At 46.5% G+C, this 19493-nt stretch overlaps 1 protein-coding gene across 2 annotated transcripts in view; it reads right to left on the bottom strand.

Moving 5' to 3' along the window:
* AK1 (adenylate kinase 1) overlaps window positions 1–17296 on the bottom strand; it is a 43290-nt gene extending 25994 nt beyond the window's left edge. For both annotated transcript variants that reach the window (XR_009152306.1, XM_058159409.1), the window contains exons 1-8: window positions 17151–17296; window positions 12634–12793; window positions 10601–10762; window positions 8637–8809; window positions 5395–5508; window positions 4503–4694; window positions 2228–2318; window positions 71–138 (exon numbers count right to left, since the gene is read on the bottom strand). Coding sequence is in view for 1 of the 2 variants with exons in the window: in XM_058159409.1 (XP_058015392.1) it covers window positions 71–138; window positions 2228–2318; window positions 4503–4694; window positions 5395–5508; window positions 8637–8809; window positions 10601–10762; window positions 12634–12793; window positions 17151–17213 (1023 nt within the window). In the remaining variant the exon portion in view is untranslated. The remainder of the gene's footprint in view (window positions 1–70; window positions 139–2227; window positions 2319–4502; window positions 4695–5394; window positions 5509–8636; window positions 8810–10600; window positions 10763–12633; window positions 12794–17150) is intronic.
* Window positions 17297–19493: the final 2197 nt, after the last annotated feature.

Raw genomic sequence — 19493 nt, 5'->3', positions numbered from 1 at the left:
CAGGAAAACGACAACTTGGAGGCCACGCCAAGAACCAGGTCTGGACTGTGTCAGTGGTTGGTGACCTCACCTGCTCTTGTCTCTCGTCTTCCTTTGGAGAATCTTGGCACGGAGTGAAGAAACTGTGCAGTGTCAAATCTAGACACACCAACACACACACCCAAAAAAAAAAAAAAAAAGCCAGAAAACAGGACAATTAGATGCCTGGAAGAGTTATGAGAAAAACAACACAACTCTAGTAGAAAGAGTCACCACCAGCAGTCCAAAGCCACGGGTTCAATTCTCTGGGGTTTCTAGAGAGAAAATGTTGAGACTCTAGAAAGAGTGCAGAGAAGAGCAACCGAGATGATTAGGGGACTGGAGGCTAAAACGTATGATGAACGGTTGCAGGAACTGGGTATGCCTAGTTTAGTGAAAAGAAGGACTAGAGTCTTCCAGTATCTCAGGGGCTGCCCCAAAGAAGAGGGAGTCAAGCTATTCTCCAAAGCTCCTGAAGGCAGGACAAGAAGCAATGGGTGGAAACTCATCAAGGAGAGAAGCAACTTAGAACTAAGGAGAAATTTCCTGACAATTAGAACAATCAATAAGTGGAACAACTTGCCTGCAGAAGTTGTGAATTTTTCAACACTGGAAATTTTAAAGAAAATGTTGGATAACCATTTGTCTGAAGTGGGGTAGGGTTTCCTGCCTGGGCAGGGGGTTGGACTAGAAGACCTCCAAGGTCCCTTCCAACTCTGTTACTATGAAATTATGAAAAAAAGAACCCCAGAAACTGAGGTTCAAAACGTCTGTGCAAATATCCTAGCGCTCCATGGCTTAGGGCCGGGTTATTTACGGGACCGCCTACTGCTACCGATTGCCTCCCACCGACCCATGCGCTCTCACAGGGTGCCGTCCGCCAAGCAATGTCGGCTGGTGACCCCCAGGGGAAGGGCCTTCTCTGTGGGGGCTCCCATCCTCTGGAATGAACTTCCCACAGGACTCCGCCAACTTCCTGACCTTCGAACCTTTTCCACGAGCTGAAGACATATTTATTTATTCGCGCAGGACTGGCATAGAATTTTAGATTTTATATGGTTTTTAATTTTTAGTGGGTTTTATGGTTTTAAATATATTTTAATCTGGGCCAAATTGAATAAGTTTTTTAAATATTATCTTATCTTGTATTTATTCTGTTGTTCTGTTTTATCTGGCTGTAAACCGCTCCGAGTCCTTCAGGAGAAGGGCGGTATAAAAATCTAATTAATTAAATAAATAAATATTTTAATATGTCCTTCCTGTTGAAGACTACTTCAGCTTCAATCGCAACATTACCCGACCACACAATAGATTTAAGCTTAATGTGAACCGCTCCAATCTTGACTGCAGAAAATATGACTTCAGTAACAGAGTTGTTAATGCCTGGAATGCACCACCAAACTCTGTGGTCTCTTCCCAAAATCCCCAAAACTTTAATCAAAGACTATCTACTATTGACCTCACCCCGTTTCTAAGAGGTCTGTAAGGGGTGTGCATAAGAGCACAAGCATGCCTACCGTCCCTGTCCCAATGTCCCCTTTGATTGTATCCAATTTGTATAGGTTTTTTTTATACTTATGCTTATATATATGCTTATATAAAAAGGTAAAAATTCCCCTCGCACATACGTGCTAGTCGTTCCTGACTCTAGGGGGCGGTGCTCATCTCCGTTTCAAAGCCGAAGAGCCAGCGCTGTCCGAAGACGTCTTCATGGTCATGTGGCCGGCATGACTCAACGCCAAAAGCGCACGGAACTCTGTTACCTTCCCACCAAAGGTGGTCCCTATTTTTTCTACTTACATTTTTACATGCTTTCGAAACTGCTAGGTTGGCAGAAGCTGGGACAAGTAACGCCAGCTCACCCTGTTACGCGGCAGCACTAGGGATTCGAACCGCTGAGCTGCCGACTTTTCGATCGACAAGCTCAACGTCCTAGCCCCTGAGCCACCGTGTGTCCCCTATATGCTTATATATCGTTTAGTTATTTCATGCTTATGCTTACGTATACTGTTGTGACAAATAAATAAATAAATAAAAATAAAATAAATTTCCCAGCCTAGTGCAGGAGGCTGATGAGGCCACGCCCATCATGGCCACGCCCACCCAGCAACCGGGCAGAGATCCCCTTGCTTAAATCTTTGAAACCCACCCTTGTTTCCTGGGTACGGTACGGTGGGTGTCCCTCGATATAAACAGATAGTCTTCTCACCTGGAATTCTTTTTCTCTCTGGCTTCAGCCGTTGATGAATGCAGGATCTGATGGCAGCAAATATTTCATTTTCTTCTCTGTCCGCCTCGAACTGGAAAGGACAAAAAATACGGGATCAATCTTTTCAGCTTGGGCTAACCCTTCTTTTCTGTTCTTCTCTCCCTACTCCATGTGCAAATATCTTTATTTTTGGATTTCCAGGGTCTAAAAGCCCTTCGGAGAAATTCCAACATCATCACCATCAAAGCAGACATCACCTTGCATTGGGTCAATGGTGCTTTTTTTCCAAGAGGCAACTGGACCTTCTGGTTTTTCTTTGAAGATGTTTTTGCTTCTCATCCAAGGAGCTTCTTCGGTTCTGACTGGATGATGGTGGGGATAATGGAAAGATTTAACAACTCGCTAAAAGGATGCAAATGACCAGATGACTTGCAAGGAGCATAAATCCTTCCATTCCCCCACCATCATCCAGTCAGAGCTGAAGAAGCTTCTTGGATGAGAAGCGAAACACAAAAAAACACAAAAAGTCCCATCAAAAATATCATCAAAAAAGCACCACAAAGATTGTTCTTTCTGCGCCAACTCAGGAAGCTCAAACTGCCCAAGGAGCTGCTGATCCAGTTCTACAGAGGAATGATTGAGCCTGTCAATTGCATCTCTATAACTGTCTGATTTGGTTCTGCAACCCAACAAGACAGACACAGACTTCAGAGGATAGTTAGTACTGCAGAAAAAAACAGTGGCTACCAACCTGCCTTCCATTGAGGACCTGTATACTACACGAGTCAAAAAGAGGGCTGGGAAAATACTTATAGACCCCTCACATCCGGGACATAAACTGTTTCAACTCCTACCCTCAAAACGACACTATAGTGCACTGCACACCAGAACAACTAGACACAAGAACAGTTTTTTCCCGAAGGCCATCACTCTGCTAAACAAATAATTCCCTCAACACTGTCAAACTATTTACTAAATCTGCACTACTATTAATCTTCTCATTGTTCCCATCACCCATCTCCTTCCACTTATGACTGTATGACTGTAACTTTGTTGCTGGTATCTTTACGATTTATATTGATATTGATTGTTTCCTGATTGCTTATTTGACTATCATTAAGTGTTGTGCCTTATGATTCTTGATGAACGTATTTTTTCTTTTATGTACACTGAGAGCGTATGCACCAAAGACAAATTCCTTATGTGTCCACAAGTAATTACTTGGGCAATAAAGAATTCTATTCTATCTTATCCTATCCTATCCTATCCTATTCTATTCTATTCTATTCTATTCTATTCTATTCTATTCTATTCTATTCTATTCTATTCCAATTTCTATTCTATTCTATTCTATTCTATTCTATTCTATTCTATTCTATTCTATTCTTCCATTCCACATTCTATTCTATTCTATTCTATTCTATTCTATTCTATTCTATTCTATTCTATTCTATTCTATTCTATTCTTCCATTCCACATTCTATTCTATTCTATTCTATTCTATTCTATTCTATTCTATTCTATTCTATTCTATTCTATTCTATTCTATTCTTCCATTCCACATTCTATTCTATTCTATTCTATTCTATTCTATTCTATTCTATTCTATTCTATTCTATTCTATTCTATTCTAAAAAGCGCCTTTGGGACAGCTATGACCTGGATGACTGAGAATCTCCATAGACACTTGAATTTGACCCAAATTGGTTCTATAACGCATCAAACAAGGCCCTGGAGATACCAAGAGTGCTTTTAGTTATATGGTTGACTGCCAAAGAGACTTGTGTGACAATTTCCTAGGAGATCCTCAGTCATCCAAGGTCCTGGTTAATCCCAAAGGTGTTTTTTCAAAAGGCAGCTGGACTTTCTTGGTTTTTCCTTGAAGATGTTTTGACTTGTCAGAACTTGTCAAAACTGAAGAAGCTCTTTGGATGAGAAGCGAAACATCTTCAGGGGGAAAAAACAAAGTCCAATCGCCTTTTGAAGAAGCACCTTTGGGACAATGTGAGACAACGGAAAATTGGCAAGATATTGGCTATCACCTTCAGGGTGATGGATGCCTCTAAGTGTCTTGTTTGCTCAGCTGAAGGACCATTCTTCTCTAGCAACATAGCAAGGGTGACTTTTCTTGCTTAGGTCCCCCAGAAACCAGCTTCATGCAGGCCTTCTGGTCCATTCCCTAAGCAATTGAGGTTCTCAGGAGACGTGTCACTAAGCGAGGCATTGAAAAGCAAACCTAGACCTCTTCTGGAATTCCCACCCTCATTGTCCTCACCCGGACCAAGGTTCCCTTCTCCTGGTAGTACTTTCCAATCAGTTGAGCATTCCGCTTGAAGGTCTCCAGCCTGCGCTCAATTCCATGGGGGTTGTCGTCCAAGCGGCCTTGTTCCTGAGCCCGTTCTTTTAGTCGTTGCCGTAGCTGTTGATTTGAGCAAGCCAGGAACACCACAACGTCTGGAGAACCAACCTAACAAAGGCAAAGGATGGGCGATAGGATCGCGAGAAGCCAACCGTGGGTTGGTCTCATTCTACCTTGTCTGCTTTCAATCCAAGGACTTCCTTATTTTTCCCCCCCCTCTACATCTTTCCCTCTTCGGTCCACTTCTTCTTTTCTGAAAAATCCAACCTCACCTGTTGGTCTCCCTACTACCATCAGGTGAAAGGTGTAGGGAAAAGGTTCTGGAAGGACAGAAGGTGGAGAGAAGAGCTGAGTGTCAGGGTTCCGACGGATGCCCTAATTAAATCATGAGCCTCGAGCCAAGCTTTAAAAGAAATCCAGTTATTTATTAGGCGCTCCATGTTGGCACATTTCCAAATGAAACTAGCTCTTACCCCATGTAATTTACAGCCCTAATCATGACCCTGTTTTCCCCCTCCCCCGCCCCGGGTGTGTCATCAATCACATTTGGCCAACAGAGCAATTCTGAGGGTTATAGAGACCATTCCCCTCTGGCCGCTGTGGGTAACCCTGGGAGACAGCCTTGAGAAAGAGATGTCTGGAATGCACTCCTGTCTTTGGCTGCCGGCTGCTTCGTCAGTTTTCCATCCCCCTTGCCTATGGCAACTCAAGAGCAGGGTAGGAATGCTTTGTGAGTTGACACTCAGATCTCCAAGGAAGGCACCAACCTGCCATCTCTCCGTGCTGAGTGTTGGCAGCTTCGTCTCACCTGCTCCTCAAACAGGAAGGCCTGGCCAATGTCTCGCGGGAATCCATCCACCACGAAACCTTTGGCATCTGGGTGCTTGATGAACTGCTGCTTCAACTCTTCGATGGTCGTCTCCTGAAAAGCAAAGAGAGATCTCGGGAGGAATGGCAGTGAGGTGTTTTGTAGACATAGCAAGGTAAGTTCTCCCCCAATTAATCTTTGGAAAACGTTCAGAGAAGAGCAACTAAGAGGGTCAAAGGCCTGGTGTTGTGTCTGCTGCAGCCCCCGAGCCGGGTCTCCTGGCTGAGAGTGACTCAGAGAGTGAGGGGGAAGAGCCGACAGGGCTTCCCTCTGCGGGACCTTCCTCTCTGGCTCCACTCCAGGTCCCAGAGGCAGGCCAGGTGGAGGAGGAGGAGCTGACATGGCCTCCTCCATCTCCATTCCCTCCCCAATCCAGGGGAAGGATACTGCAAAATCCCCATTTCCTCCCAATCAGCTGAAGCAGAGAATAGACGGGGGCAGGGGCAGGCAGTATTTTTACTACCGGTTCTCCGAACTACTCAAAATTTCCGCTACCGGTTCTTCAGAACTGGTCAGAACCTGCTGAAACCCACCTCTGCTCCAATAGTACAATGGATCACAACCATCTTGGATTCAAAACCCAAGAATGAATTTAGCAGTAGTTCTGTGGCACACCAGAAAATCATTAATTGCATAGACCTATTTTTAAATGCGTAAGACTTAGCTGTGGAGGGGAAGTTATATAAATATAGTTCTCAGCTTATGATCACAATTGAGCCCCAAATTTCTATGAAACGTTTGTTAAGTGAATTTCCCCCCCCCCATTTTACGACCTTTCCTGCCACAGCTGTTAAGTGAATCACTGCAGTTGGTAAGTTAATAACCTGGTTGTTATGTGTTATGTTGGCTTGTCAGAACGTCTTAAAGGGGATCACGTGACCCCAGGTCATAAGTATGAAGCAGTCATAAGTACTAAGCGGTCATAAGTATGAAGCGGTCATAAGTACAAAGCAGTTGCCAAGCATCTGCATTTTGATCACCTATTATGGGAATGCTGCAAAGTTCGTACGGGATCAACGGTCCTGGGCCGTGGATAGCTCAGGCTGTAAGAAGCCTGTTATTAGAACACAGCAGCCTGCAATTACTACAGGTTCAAGCCTGGCCCAAGGTTGACTCTGCCTTCCATCCTTTATAAGGTAGGTAAAATGAGGACCCAGATTGTTGGGGGGGCAATAAGTTGACTTTGTAAATATACAAATAGAATGAGACTATTGCCTTACACACTGTAAGCCGCCCTGAGTCTTCGGAGAAGGGTGGGATATAAATGCAAATAAATTAAAAAAAACGGTCGTAAGTCACTTTTTTTTTTAGTCCCATTGTAACTTTGAATGGTCACTAAATGAACTGTTGCAAGACGATCTGTATTTTTTTTTTTTTAATATACGTTTAGGATTTAAGAAGAAAGACAAAAATTTCGAGGTACGCTAGGAACAAGCCCAGATGTGGATATAAAACCAGGGCTGGGCTGCTGGGGGTTGGCAGGGGTTCGGGAGAACCTCTAGCTAAGATTCTGTGCAGTTCAGAGAACCCCCAAATCCCACTCCTGGCTGGCCCCGCCCATCCCTCCCCTCCCCTCCCAGGATTCCCCATGTGGCCCATTTTGGATGCAGGTAAGTGCAGGGCGTGCACAGAGGCTCGGGGAGGGCGAAAAACAGGCCTACGTCCAGAGGGGCTCCAGAGCCTGGGGAGGCTGTTTTCGCCCTCCCAGAGGCTCAAAAAAAGCCTCCGGAGCCCTTGAACGACAAAAACGTCCGTCCCCCCCCTGTCGTAGTGCAGGAGGCCGACTAGGCCACGCCCACCCAGCAACTATCCAAAGAACCCCTGGCTAAATTTTTTTTTTTTAAATTCAAAAAGTTTTACAGAAAATTTCCCTCCCCCTTTCCCCCCACCTCCTCCCCTCCTTCACAACCCCTCCCCGACTTCCCGGAACGAGCACAAGGTATAGTTAAAAATAAAACAAACATATGCTAAAAAAATTTCGTCCCAACTTAATTATACCCCTACAATCATCAATTCCTAACTTCCCCCGAAAACAATCAAAAATAATACATCATAATCATTCAAAAACAGTCTGATAACTCTTAGTCTGATATCTACGTTGAATATAGTCAATCCATTTTTCCCATTCCTTTAAGTATTTTTCTTGCGTATTGTCTTTCAAAAAGGCTGATATCTTCGCCATCTCAGCCGAATCAATATCCATTCTTCTATTGTAGGTACTTCTTTTTTCTTCCAGTATTGTCCTATCAGTAATCTTGCCGCTGTTATTAAATTTAAAATCAATTTAGTCTCAATTACTGTACAGTCCGTGATAATTCCCAACAAAAAAAATTGCGGCAGGAACTTTATCTTCTTTACCAAAACGTTTTGTATAATCCACCAAATTCTTATCCAAAAAGCCTTAATCTTCTTGCAAGTCCACCAAATATGAAAATATGTAGCGTCATCACAATTACATCTCCAACATTTTGCTTGCATATCTGGGTACATACACGATAGTTTCTTAGGATCTAAGTGCCACCTATAAAACATTTTATAAAAATTTTCCCTCAGATTCTGTGCCTGCGTCCCCTGGCTAAAATTTTTGAAGCCCACCCCTGTGTAAAACCACTACATTCTAGTAAAATTATCTCTCAATTGCCAGCAAAACGAGTGGTGGTTTATCCATCTTCAGAATATTCTTTCCCTTTGTGTCGAACTGCATTCACATCTAAGGACGATCCCACACCACACAGGTCGTCCCGGACTTACGACCATTCGTTTAGTGACCGTTCAAAGTTACAAAGGCACCGGAAAAAATGGGAATTATGACTTGTTTTTCCCACCGTTGCAGCATCTTCGCTGTCACAGGCTCGAAATCTGGATGCTTGCCAACCGACTCTTCTTTACGTCCCAGGGTCACATGACCCGCACCCCTTTTGCGACCTTCTGACACGCAAAGTCAAGGGGGAAGCCAGGCCCACTGAACGCCTGTGCAACTAACCTTGCAGCTGCAGTGATTCACTTAACAACGGTGGCAAGAAAGTATAAATGTATGATGGGCAAAACTTAGCAAAGGGTTAGGGGAAAAAAAAGGGTTAGAAAAAAGTTAGTTAAAAGGTTTGGGCTCCATTGTGGTCATAAGGTGAGGACTTGACCCTGTGTGAGTCAGAAATGGCAGTTTTAAGGCGCGCTTCGCTTACCGACGGGGCCAGCTCTCCGTCGGCAATGATCTTGGCAATTAACTCCCATTTCTTGTCGCTGGTGGCGCGGCGGAGCATTTGAGCGCGCAGAATTTCTCCGACGGAGACGCAGACGAAGCCGAAGTGGGAGGCCATTCTCTGGCTTTGGGTCCCCTTCCCACTCCCGGGACCCCCTGCGAGGGAAGAAGAGTGGGGGAGGGGTCATTTCGAGAGGAGGCAGGATCATCCGAGCGTTGGGATGAGAATTAGTCAAAGGGGTCAGTCTACATTAAGGTACTCCGAAGACCAGGGATCAAAACCTTCCCTCTTAATAATCCTGCAACTTCTTACTCTTCTCTGCGAAAAAGACTGGGCTAAAAGATCCACAGGAATTTTTATTTCTTGTCGAACCGTCTTTCCTCCAAAATGATCAATTAAATTGCCAAAAAAAAAAAAGACGACAAAAATAGCTACAACACTTTTGGGCAGGGAGTTGTCTTAGAAGATCTCTAAGGTCCCTTCCAGCTCTATGATTCTATAACAAAACCTTTGCTAGACCAATTCTCGAATACAGCTCGTCTGCCTGGAACCCGCACTGCATATCGGATACAATTAATACAATTGAGCGAGTCCAGAGGTATTTCACAAGAAGAGTCCTCCACTCCTCTGCTCTCAACAAAATACCTTATGCCACCAGGCTTGAAATTTCAGGCTTGGACAACCTAGAACTACGCCACCTACGGTCTGACCTATTCCTCCTCCATCTCCTCCAACTCTTTCTTCTCCATCTTCTTCTCATCCTCCTACTCTACTCTTCCATCTTCTCTTCCTTCTCCTCCTCCATCTCCCCCTCCCCCTCCATCTCCTTCCTCTCCATCTTCTTCTTCTTCTTCTCCACCTTCTCTTCCTCTTCCTCCTCCACCTTCTCCTCCTCCATCTCCTTCCTCTCCATCTCCTTCCTCTCCATCTTCTTCTTCTCACCTTCTCTTCCTCCTCCCCATCGTCTCCTCCTTCCTCTTCCTCTTCCTCCTCCTCCTCCATCTCCTTCCTCTTCATCTCCTTCCTCTCCATCTTCTTCTTCTCCACCTTCTCTTCCTCTTCCTCCTCCTCCATCTTCTCCTTCTTTTCCTTATACTCCTTCATCTTCTCCTCCTTCCATCTCCTTCCTCTCCATCTTCTCCTTCTCTCCTCCTCCTCCATCTTCTCCTCCTTTTCCTTATCCTCCTCCATCTTCTCCTCCTCCTCCATCTCCTTCCTCTCCATCTTCTCCTTCTCTTCCACTTCCACTTCCTCCTCCTCCATCTTCTCCTTCTCTTCCTTCTCCTCCTCCTTCCCCTCTCCCTCCATCTCCTCCCTCTCCATCTTCTCCTTCTTCTTCTCTTCCCTCCACCTCCTCCCTCTCCATCTTCTCTTCCTCCTCTCCTCCCTCTCCTTCTCCTTCTCCTTCCCCTCCCCCTTCTCCATCTTCTCTTCCTCCCTCTCCTTCTTCTTCTCTTCCCCCCTCTCCTTCCTCTCCATCTTTTCCTTCTTTTATGCTTCCTCCTTCTCCATCTTCTCTTCCTTCTCCTCCTCCTGCCTTGAACAGGAGGTTGGACTAGAACAGGGGTCTTCAACCGTAGCAACTTTAAGACTTGTGGACTTCAACTCCCAGAATTCCTCAGCCAGCTTTTCTGGCTGAGGAACTCTGAGAGTTGAAGTCCACAAGTCCACAAGTCTTAAAGTTGCCAAAGTTGGAGACCCCTGGACTAAAAGACCTCCAAGGTCCCTTCCAGCCCTATGATTCTATGACCTTCTATTGTCCTCCTCTGGAGTGACATTTCCTTCTGCCCACAAACAAACACAGACCTTGTCCTGTGGAATTGGGCCTCTTGTCAGCCTCACGGAATCCAAGGGACTGGAAGGGACCTTGGGAGATCTTCTAGTCCAACCCTGCGAGGATCCGCTCCTCTCACCCACCCCGATCTTTTCCGACTGAAACTTCTCACCTATCACAAAAACGATCTTAGGACGGGGGCGTTCGGGGTCAAAGGCGTCATATTCTTGGATCAACCCCGTGGATTCGGTCATATCGGAATCGCTCTCAATGGAGAACTGGCTCTGCACGGAGGATCCGTCCTGGTGGGAACTGAACGGAGCCGAGTTGGAACCTGCAAGAGGGAGGGAAGAAGTCACAGCCTAGCTGGGGAGCGGAAACTCGTCAGAGAGGGAGAACAATGCGAGAGGGACAGGGCGAGGCAATGGAACGAGGTATAGTCCTTGACTTATGACCACCCTGGCGAATCAGAATTTCCGCTGCTAAGCAACGAAGCTGTTCAGTGAGCCCGTACCCAGTTTTGCAACCTTTTTTCCTCCACAGTTGTTAAGCAAACCATTGAGGTCTGGCTTTCCCCATTGATTTTGTTCAGCTGGGAAGGTTGGAAATGGCTCTGGGACGCTGCAATCATCATCAACACCCATCCAATTGCCAAGTGCTCAAATTTTGATTGAGGACAGGTAGTCCTTGACTTGGAGTGGAGCGGTGGCCTAGAGGTGGAGCTCTCGCCTCACAATCAGGAGGCTGTGAGTTCGATCCTAGGTAGAGGCAGATATTTCTCTCTCTGGGCACACTGAGAATATTATCTGCTGAACAGATAATTAGAAGGGGCCGGATAGCTCAGCCTGGTAAGGCCTGTTATTAAGAACACAGAAGCCTGCAATTACTGCAGGTTCAAGCCCGGCCCAAGGTTGACTCAGCCTTCCATCCTTTATAAGGTAGGTAAAATGAGGACCCAGATTGTTGGGGGGGCAATAAGTTGACTTTGTAAAAATATACAAATAGAATGAGACTATTGCCTTATACACTGTAAGCCGCCCTGAGTCTTCGGAGAAGGGCGGGGTATAAATGTAAACAAAAAAAAAACCAAAAAAAACTCTGTACTGGCAACAGGAAAAGCATCCGGCCATTAAAACACTCTGCTAGCTCCATTCGGTTGCCCGGACTCCACCCCGCAAGGAATTATGGGATCGTTAAAAGATTATGATGATGATGATGATGACAGGTAGTCCTCGATTTACGACCGCAATTCGGCCCAGAATTTGTGTGCTGAGAAATCTGTTAAGCGAGCTTTGTTCCATTTTACGGCTTTTCTTGCCACGTTTGTTCAGCGGACTGGCATAATATGGGTTTTAAATTGGATTTTAAACGGGGTTTTATATCATGTCTTTTATAATTTTAAATTGGCCAATATTGAATAAGTTTTTTAAATGGGTTTTATTGTATATTGTATTGTATTTTTATCTGGCTGTTAACTGCTCTGAGTCCTTCAGGAGAAGGGCGGTATAAAAATTAAAATATTATTATTATTATTATTATTATTATTATTATTAGCGAAAGGCTGCCATGGCTCAATTAGTAATGCGGGGTTGTTAAGTGAATCCGGATTCTCCCATGACTTGGATTGTCAGGAGGTCGTAAAACGTGACACCCCCCCCAGGACACAGCAACCGTCATAAAGATGAATCGGTGGGCAACCTCTAAATGCAAATCACGTGACCCTGGGGACGCGGCAATGGTCGCAAGTGTGAAACACGGTCATAAGTCCCTTTTTCCCAGTGACGTCGTAACTTTGGTCGCTAAACTAATGGCTGTAAGGCGAGAACTACCTGTAGAATAGGGCTGCCATGACGGTTATTAGTGCAAGGATCGGTTGTCACTTTTTTTCAGTTTTGAGTAGCCACTAAATAAATGGTTGTAAGTCAAGGACTAACTATATTAAGGGATGTGTGAGCAAGACTCTCTGATGAAAATGGAGCCTCTTTCCCCATTCAGGAGCTGGAGACCCATGGATCTCAGAGGGAAGGACACCTGGGGGAGACCTAGTTCTGCTCCCAGGACCCCAAAGGACGTCTTCTCCCATCCAGGAGCTGGAGACCCAAGGATCCCGGAGGGAACAAGGCCTGGTGGACATACTCCTGGACTTAACACAGAGGCCTTATCAGGTCAATCTCGAAACCCACCACCTGTAGAATGGACATCCACCTGACTGGAAGATAGCAGTAGGTTGAACTTCTTCTTGGCTGAGGAACGTGTCCCATTGCAGCTTCTCTAGGCCACCCATCGCCCGGACCTTCTTCAAGCATCCTTCAAGGTAACCGATGGGATCTTCAGGCCGGTAGTACATCAGACCTGTCAACATGCTCTGGAGGAGGAGGAGGAAGAGGAAGAGGAAGAGGAGGAGGGGTAGGGGAAGAGGCGGAGGTGGAGAGAGGAGGAGGAGCAGAGGGAAGAAGAAGGAAGAGAGGGAGGAGGAGGAGAGGGAGGAAGAAGTAGGAGGAGGGGAGGGAAGAGGAGGAGAAGGGAGAAGAAGAGAAGGAAGAAGAAGAGGAGGAGGAGGAAGAGGAAGAGGAAGAAAAAGAAGACGAGGAGGAGGAGAATGGAGGAAAAAAGAAGGAAGAATGGAGGAAGAAAGGATGAGGAGGAAAAATGGAAGAAGAAAGAAAGGGGGAGGAAGAATGGAAGAAGAAAGGAAGAATGGAGGAAGAAAGAATGAGGAGGAAAAATGGGAGAAGGAAGAAGGAAGAAAGGAGGAAGAAAGGATGAGGAGGAAGAATGGAAGAAGAAAGAAAGGAGGAGGAGGAGAAGCAGAAAAAGAGAGCTGATCTTTCTTTAAAGGACCTTGTTCCTAACTTACAGCTAGTCCTCGACTTATGACCTCCATTGAGCCCAAAATTTCGGCTGCTAAGCAAAAACATGAAGTGTGTTTTGTGGCCCCAGCTTATTAACTGAATCGCCGCAGTTCAAAGTTAGTGACACGGTCGTTAAGCGAATCCGGCTTTCCTCATGGACTTGGCTGGTTGGAAGGTCACAAAAGGGAATCACGTGAACCATAAATAAATATAAATATAAACCACAAACCAGCGGCCAAGCGTCTGAATTCGGACGCGGCAAACGGTCGTTAAGCGTGAATCGTGGTTCTTCAGTCGCTTTCTTCCCCAGCGCGGTTGCAACTTCGGTCACTAAATGAACCGTTTGCAAGTCGAGGACAACCTGTGCTTTAGGAGGAGAAGCGTTCACAGTCAAGACTCCTGGATTTTTTCCAAGAGTAACACTTGAACGCGGCAACTCAATCAAGCAGCGGTAAATTTCCTAATAATTTCCTTTCTCCGGGGGACGAAAGCTTCCTCACGTTGCAGCCCAGAAGGATTTATTTTGGGGCTTGAGCTTGCAAAGTTTTACATTTAGGCCACTGGTGATATCTAAACCGGTTTAACACCGGTCTGCTAGCTGAGCATGCGCCGTGCGCACCATGCACCAAATGCAAGGTGTGCGGGCACGCGCGCAGTACACACCAAAAGGAGGCATGGGGTAAGTAGAACAGTGCGGGGAGGGGGGAATGATCAGCTGTGTCACGCGATCATTTTTTGTACTTTTAAAAGCATTTTTTTTACAACCTATTCGGCGGAATAGGTTGTAAAAAATGCTTTTAAAAGTAAAAAAAAAAAAGGCTCCTACGATCAGGCAGCTCAGCTGGGATTGCCAGAGCCTTTTTTAAAAAAAACTTTTTAAAAGCATTTTTTTTTACAACCGATTCAGCCGAGGAAAACCCCCATCCAATCAGAGCACAGCCAAGCTCCCACCCAATCAGTTCAAACCCCCATTAGCAGTTAAAAAGGAAGAAACAGCTGCAATCACACATTGCTCCCAGAAGCACGAAGCTGAAGCCTGAAGATGACGAATGAGACTTCGTCGAAACGTCGCCAAGACACTTCCAATTTTACGCGGGAGAAAACCCGAATAACCAAAGACCTACATACAAACACCCGCGAAAGCCTCAGAAAACAAATATATATATATATGTAAAACAAAAAACAGACATTCTATGAGTTCCGGAACGGAAATAATTAAAATTTTTGTTTTTTCTTTTATAAATATACCTGGAATTCGTATTTTTAGAGAATATATATATATATTCCCTATATGTAGGTCTTGGCATATTCGGGTCTTTTCCCGTGTAAGGTTGAGAGTAAGGTCTCAACCTTACACGGGAAAAGACCAGAATATGCCAAGACCTACATATTTATACCCATGAAAACCTACGAAAACACACACACACACACACTCTACATATATGAAGAATAGATTAAATCTATGTTAATGAAGAACAAAAATAAAATATAGCAAAAGATAGTATATATTTAAAGACGTACATAATGTGTAAAATAATAGGCCATAAATTGGAATTATGAAATTTGAATTGTTACCGATAGTTGAAAGCTGTAAAAATGGAAATGTGCTTTTAAAATTAAAAAAAAAAAAGGATGAATAAAGACTCAGCCTTCCATCCTTTATAAGGTAGGTAAAATGAGGACCCAGATTGTTGGGGGGGCAATAAGTTGACTTTGTATATAATATATAAATGGATGAGAATATTGCCTTACACAATGTAAGCCGCCCTGAGTCTTCGGAGAAGGGCGGGATATAAATTCAAAAAAAAAAATTGCAAATTTTAGCTTAGTCTCGGTGATTTTAAGACCAGTGGACTTCAATTCCCAGAATTCCCCCAAAACCCCGCCCCGCCCCGGCTGCGGAATTCTGGGAGTTTGAAGACCACTGGTGTTAAAGTCACCGAGACTGGAAAAAAAATGCTACTCTCACACCCTTTTGTTAAAGTTCTCGGAAGGAACACATTGCAAAACCAACTTTCAGAATTAGCCATGGAGACGTTTGCTGGGTTGTGATGCTGCTATGTACAAACACTCCCTTATTACAATATTTAGATTTCTCTGTAGAATTGTCCGAGGACAAAGAGGCTTGTCAGTCCAAAGAAGGCAATCCGCAACTGAATTTAGCCGGCTCTTTTTTTTTAATATCCCAGAATGCCTCGGGAGTTTAACATCACTCTGATGCATTATGGGAAAATCCGATGGGGAAGGGTCTCCGACCTTAATACACCCCTTCGCTGGTTGCTACTGTACTTTCTTGCATTTAATTCTATTGGGTTTTTTAATGCAATCTATCTGGAAAATTCCTCCTTGTTTTAACTCAACAACAATCCTGTAAGGTAGAGCAGGGATGCGAAACGTCTTCAATAAATTTGCTGCCTTGAGTTATTTGTAAAAATAATAAAAGCAGGACAAACATAAAAAAACCATTAAAAGCTGTTGGGATACTAAGTTGAATAAGAGAGTTATATAAGTTATATCAGTAAATATTAGCTGTAGATGGAAGATATTTTTAACAGAAGGCTGTTGCCTTCCAGCCAGGAGTATAAACTACAGTGGGCCCATTTTACTGCATTTCTCATTTTTGTTTTGTTTTTCTGGTTCTTTGGATTGTTTATAAACCAGCCCATCTTGGAAGATTGGACAACAAAAGCTATAAACAAAATCAGAATGTTTAGTAAAAACATCCACTTTGGCCTGATACAATCTGCCTGGCGCGGAGAGCTCCACCCCCCCTCTCCGGTTTAGAAATGGAGCCTCCTTAGGAAGAGGCAGTCTATCTGTCCATAGGCTGCCGCAAGAGCCAGTCTCTCTCAAATTTTGGAATTCGGGGATGGAAAGCTAGCTATGCATTCTACCGGACAAGGAAAGTCACCGGTACCTGCCTCACTTCCTGGATGCTATTCAGCAAGGTGTTTGTTTTTTTTTAAAAAAAAGGATAAGGTTCGAGGAAAGCTAAGATAGCACCTCACAGCAGCTGGAGGTTTTCCAGGGGATGAAAAAAAGGGAAGAGCAAAGTGGAATGCATGAGGAACAGCGGGAGTCTGGTTGCAAAGTTATGCCAATTTTTCCGTGCCAGCTGATGCTTTGACTCATCCCGGGCATTCTTTTCATCCATGGTATCAGCCATCCAGCCTGGTTTGCAGAACTGTGGGGGGGGGGAGCCCTAGCCCCAAAGGGGACCCCAGAGGCAATGGGAGGAGGGAGGGGGAACTCCCATCTTTCGCCCCCAGGTTTGGGGTCGCGCCAGAGAAAGCCCCGCGGATTCCCTTCCCTCCAGCCAACGCGCGGACGGAAAAACACCCTGGCTCTGTTTGGATTGGCAGCCAAACGTCTCCGGAGCCGTCTGGGCAACTTTCCAGATAGTCTCCACAAGTGTGCATTTGTGGGTGTGTGATTGTGTGTGTGTGTGATTTGTTGTGCCCCATCTCCCCTCCCGTTGTAGCAGCGTTTCCGTCGCCAGTTCATTTCTTAGGGACTGGCACCCACGCTCCAGACGAATTCACTGGCAGCCTTGCCCATCCTTAAGCAGGGTCCGTTTGCCCGACATGCCAGCCACCCCCACCCCCCGGCCCCAGAGCGCGCTCTGCTTATGCTCAGAAACCCTCTGCCTCCTTTCCTGGGGATCCTGGCGACATTTAGCTCCCCCCGCGACCTCTTAGCGTCCTGCGCAAAGTTTGGATATTCCCAAAGTGGCATCTTTGCGCTCTGGACCGATGCAGGCTGCGCCCCGGGGGCGCTTTGTGCATGCTCAGAGGCGACCCCAGGCACCCGGGAAGAGGGTTGGGGGGCTTGCTTGCCCCGGCGGAGGAGCCCCCCCACCCCAGGACCTACCTCGAAGAGCCGCGGGATCTCCCAACGGGAGACGTAGTCGCCAGCCTCGGCTGAGTCGCTCATCGCCCTGCTGGGACGCTCGCCCTTCCCTTCCCTTCCCTTCCTTTATTTTACTTGTCCAGCCCGGTTCTGGCCGCCGTTCTCGGCTCGGGGCGGGGAACGGGGGCGGAAGGTCGAGCCGGGGACTGCCCATGTGTGGCTGGGTGGAAAGAGCGTCTCTGAACCTGTGCAGAGGGCTGTCCAAAGCTGGCGGAGAGTTGTTTTTAAGGCTCTTTAAAAACTGCCTCCAACTCTCTCGCTCGCTCGCTTTGCCTTTCCCTTTCCCTTTTTCTTTCTCTCTCTTTCTCTTTCCTCCCTTTTTCTTGCCTCCTTCCTTCCTTCCGCCTCTCTCTCTCTCTCTTCTTTCTTTCTCTTTCCCTTTCTTTCTTTCTCTTTCCCTTTCGTTCGTTCGTTCCTTCCCTCCCTCCCCCCTCCCTCTCTCTCTATCTGTCTTTTTTCTCTTTCTCTTTTACTTCCTCTCATCTTTCTTTCTCCTCTCTCTGTCCCTCTTTCTCTCTCCCTCCTTCTATCTTTCTGTCCCTCCTCCTCCCTCCTTTCTCTCTCCTCCCTTCTTTCTATCTTTCTCTCTCCTCCCTCCTTTCTCTCTCTCCTCCTCCCTTCTTTCTCTCTCTCCTTCCTCCTTTCTCTCCCTCCCTCCTCCTTTCTCTCTCTCTCCTCCTCCTCCTTTCTCTCCCTCCCTCCTCCTTTCTCTCCCTCCTCCTCCTTTCTCTCTCCTCCTAACTCTGTTCTTTCTTTCTCTCTCTCCTCCCTCCTTCTTTCTCTCCTTCCTTCCCTCCTTTCTCTCCTCCTCCTCCCTCCTCCTTTCTCTCCCTCCCTAACTCTTTCTCTCTCTCTCTCCCTCCCTCCCTTCTCTCCCTCCCTCCCTCACTCTGTTTTTTCTCTCTCCCTCCCTCCCTCCTGTCTCTCTCTCCCTCTCTTCCTTCTTTCCCTCTCCCCCCCCCGCTCATGTGTATGAGCTACAGCCTGCCCCAACTCTCCACCTCAGGCTCCTCTGATGACACCTCCCATCATCCCCAGCCCGAGGCTCTTTCTTCCAACTACACCCTCCCGAAACTCTGCACGAAGTCCCCCAACTAGCTAGCGGGATCCGCTTTTTCGTTTGAAAGCAACAGAAACAATCACACCAATGTTCTGTCTTTTTCTTTTAGAAAGACCCTCCAAGCCCAGAGAGACCCTCCACCCCACCCACCACCCACCTCCAATGGGCCAGCCTTCGGCCCTGCTTCCTCCCACGTGGCTTAGCTTCGCCTGCAGAGGGTCCTTGCGCTGCTGAAAAAAATGGGCTATGCCCACACAACTCCCGCCCGGCTTCTCTCCTCCCTTCCTATTTTCCCTGTTTTGAATTTTTTCCAGGCCATGTTGCTGGAAACGGCCTTGTGTTGTGCAAAGCCAGGGCAGCCGGCCTGTTGCTTCCAACGGCACTTATGGGAAACGCACAGCCTCAGGATGTGGGTGCATAGTTGGCCTCGGTCCAAAAACAGTTCGGAAAAATCAGGTGATTCACAGAGGAAATAACAAACCCTCGAAAGACTTCAGAAAAGGGGTCAAACCAGGGGTTGGCTGCTGGGGGTTCGCAGGGGTTCAGGAGAACCTCTGGCTAAGATTCTGTGCAGTTTGGAGAACCCCCAAATCCCACTCCTGGCTGGCCTCACTCACCCCTCCCCTCCCAGGAGTCCCCATACGGCCCGTTTTGGATGCAGGTAAGTGCAGGGCACGTGCAGAGGCTTGGGGAGGGCGAAAAACGGGCCTACCAGAAGTTCAGGAGGCCAGAAATAGGCCAGTTTCCAGCCTCCTGGAGGTTCTCCAGAGCCTGGGGAGGCCGTTTTTGCCTTCCCGAAGGCTCGAGAAAAGCCTCCTGAGCCCGGGGAGGGCAAAAATGCCCCTCTAGTACTACCAAGGTGCAGGAGGCCGACTAGGCCACACCTACCATGGCCACACCCACCCAGCAACTGGGCAGAGAACCCCTTGCTAAAATTTTTGAAGCCCACCCTTGGGTCTCTGCACCAGTATTCTCGCCGTATCGGGAAACTAAACTGGAATAGAGGCAGTCTGGAACTTAGGACTGCAACGGAGCCCCCAAATTGATGTTGCTAAATGAGAAATGTGTTTAAGGGAGTTCTGTCCCATTTAACGAACTTTCTTGCCACAGTTGTTAAGTGAGCCACTGCAGTGGTTCAATTCGTAACCCGGTTGTTAAGTGAATCCGGTCTTCCCATGTCAGGTCGCCAAAGCGGGTCATGTGACTCCGAGACACTGCAAACTATCATAAATAGGAGCCAATTG

This window comes from Ahaetulla prasina, chromosome 16 (genome assembly GCF_028640845.1).
Source record: "Ahaetulla prasina isolate Xishuangbanna chromosome 16, ASM2864084v1, whole genome shotgun sequence".
NCBI classification, from domain to species: domain Eukaryota; kingdom Metazoa; phylum Chordata; class Lepidosauria; order Squamata; family Colubridae; genus Ahaetulla; species Ahaetulla prasina.
This window is presented reverse-complemented; position numbering and strand designations above follow the sequence as displayed.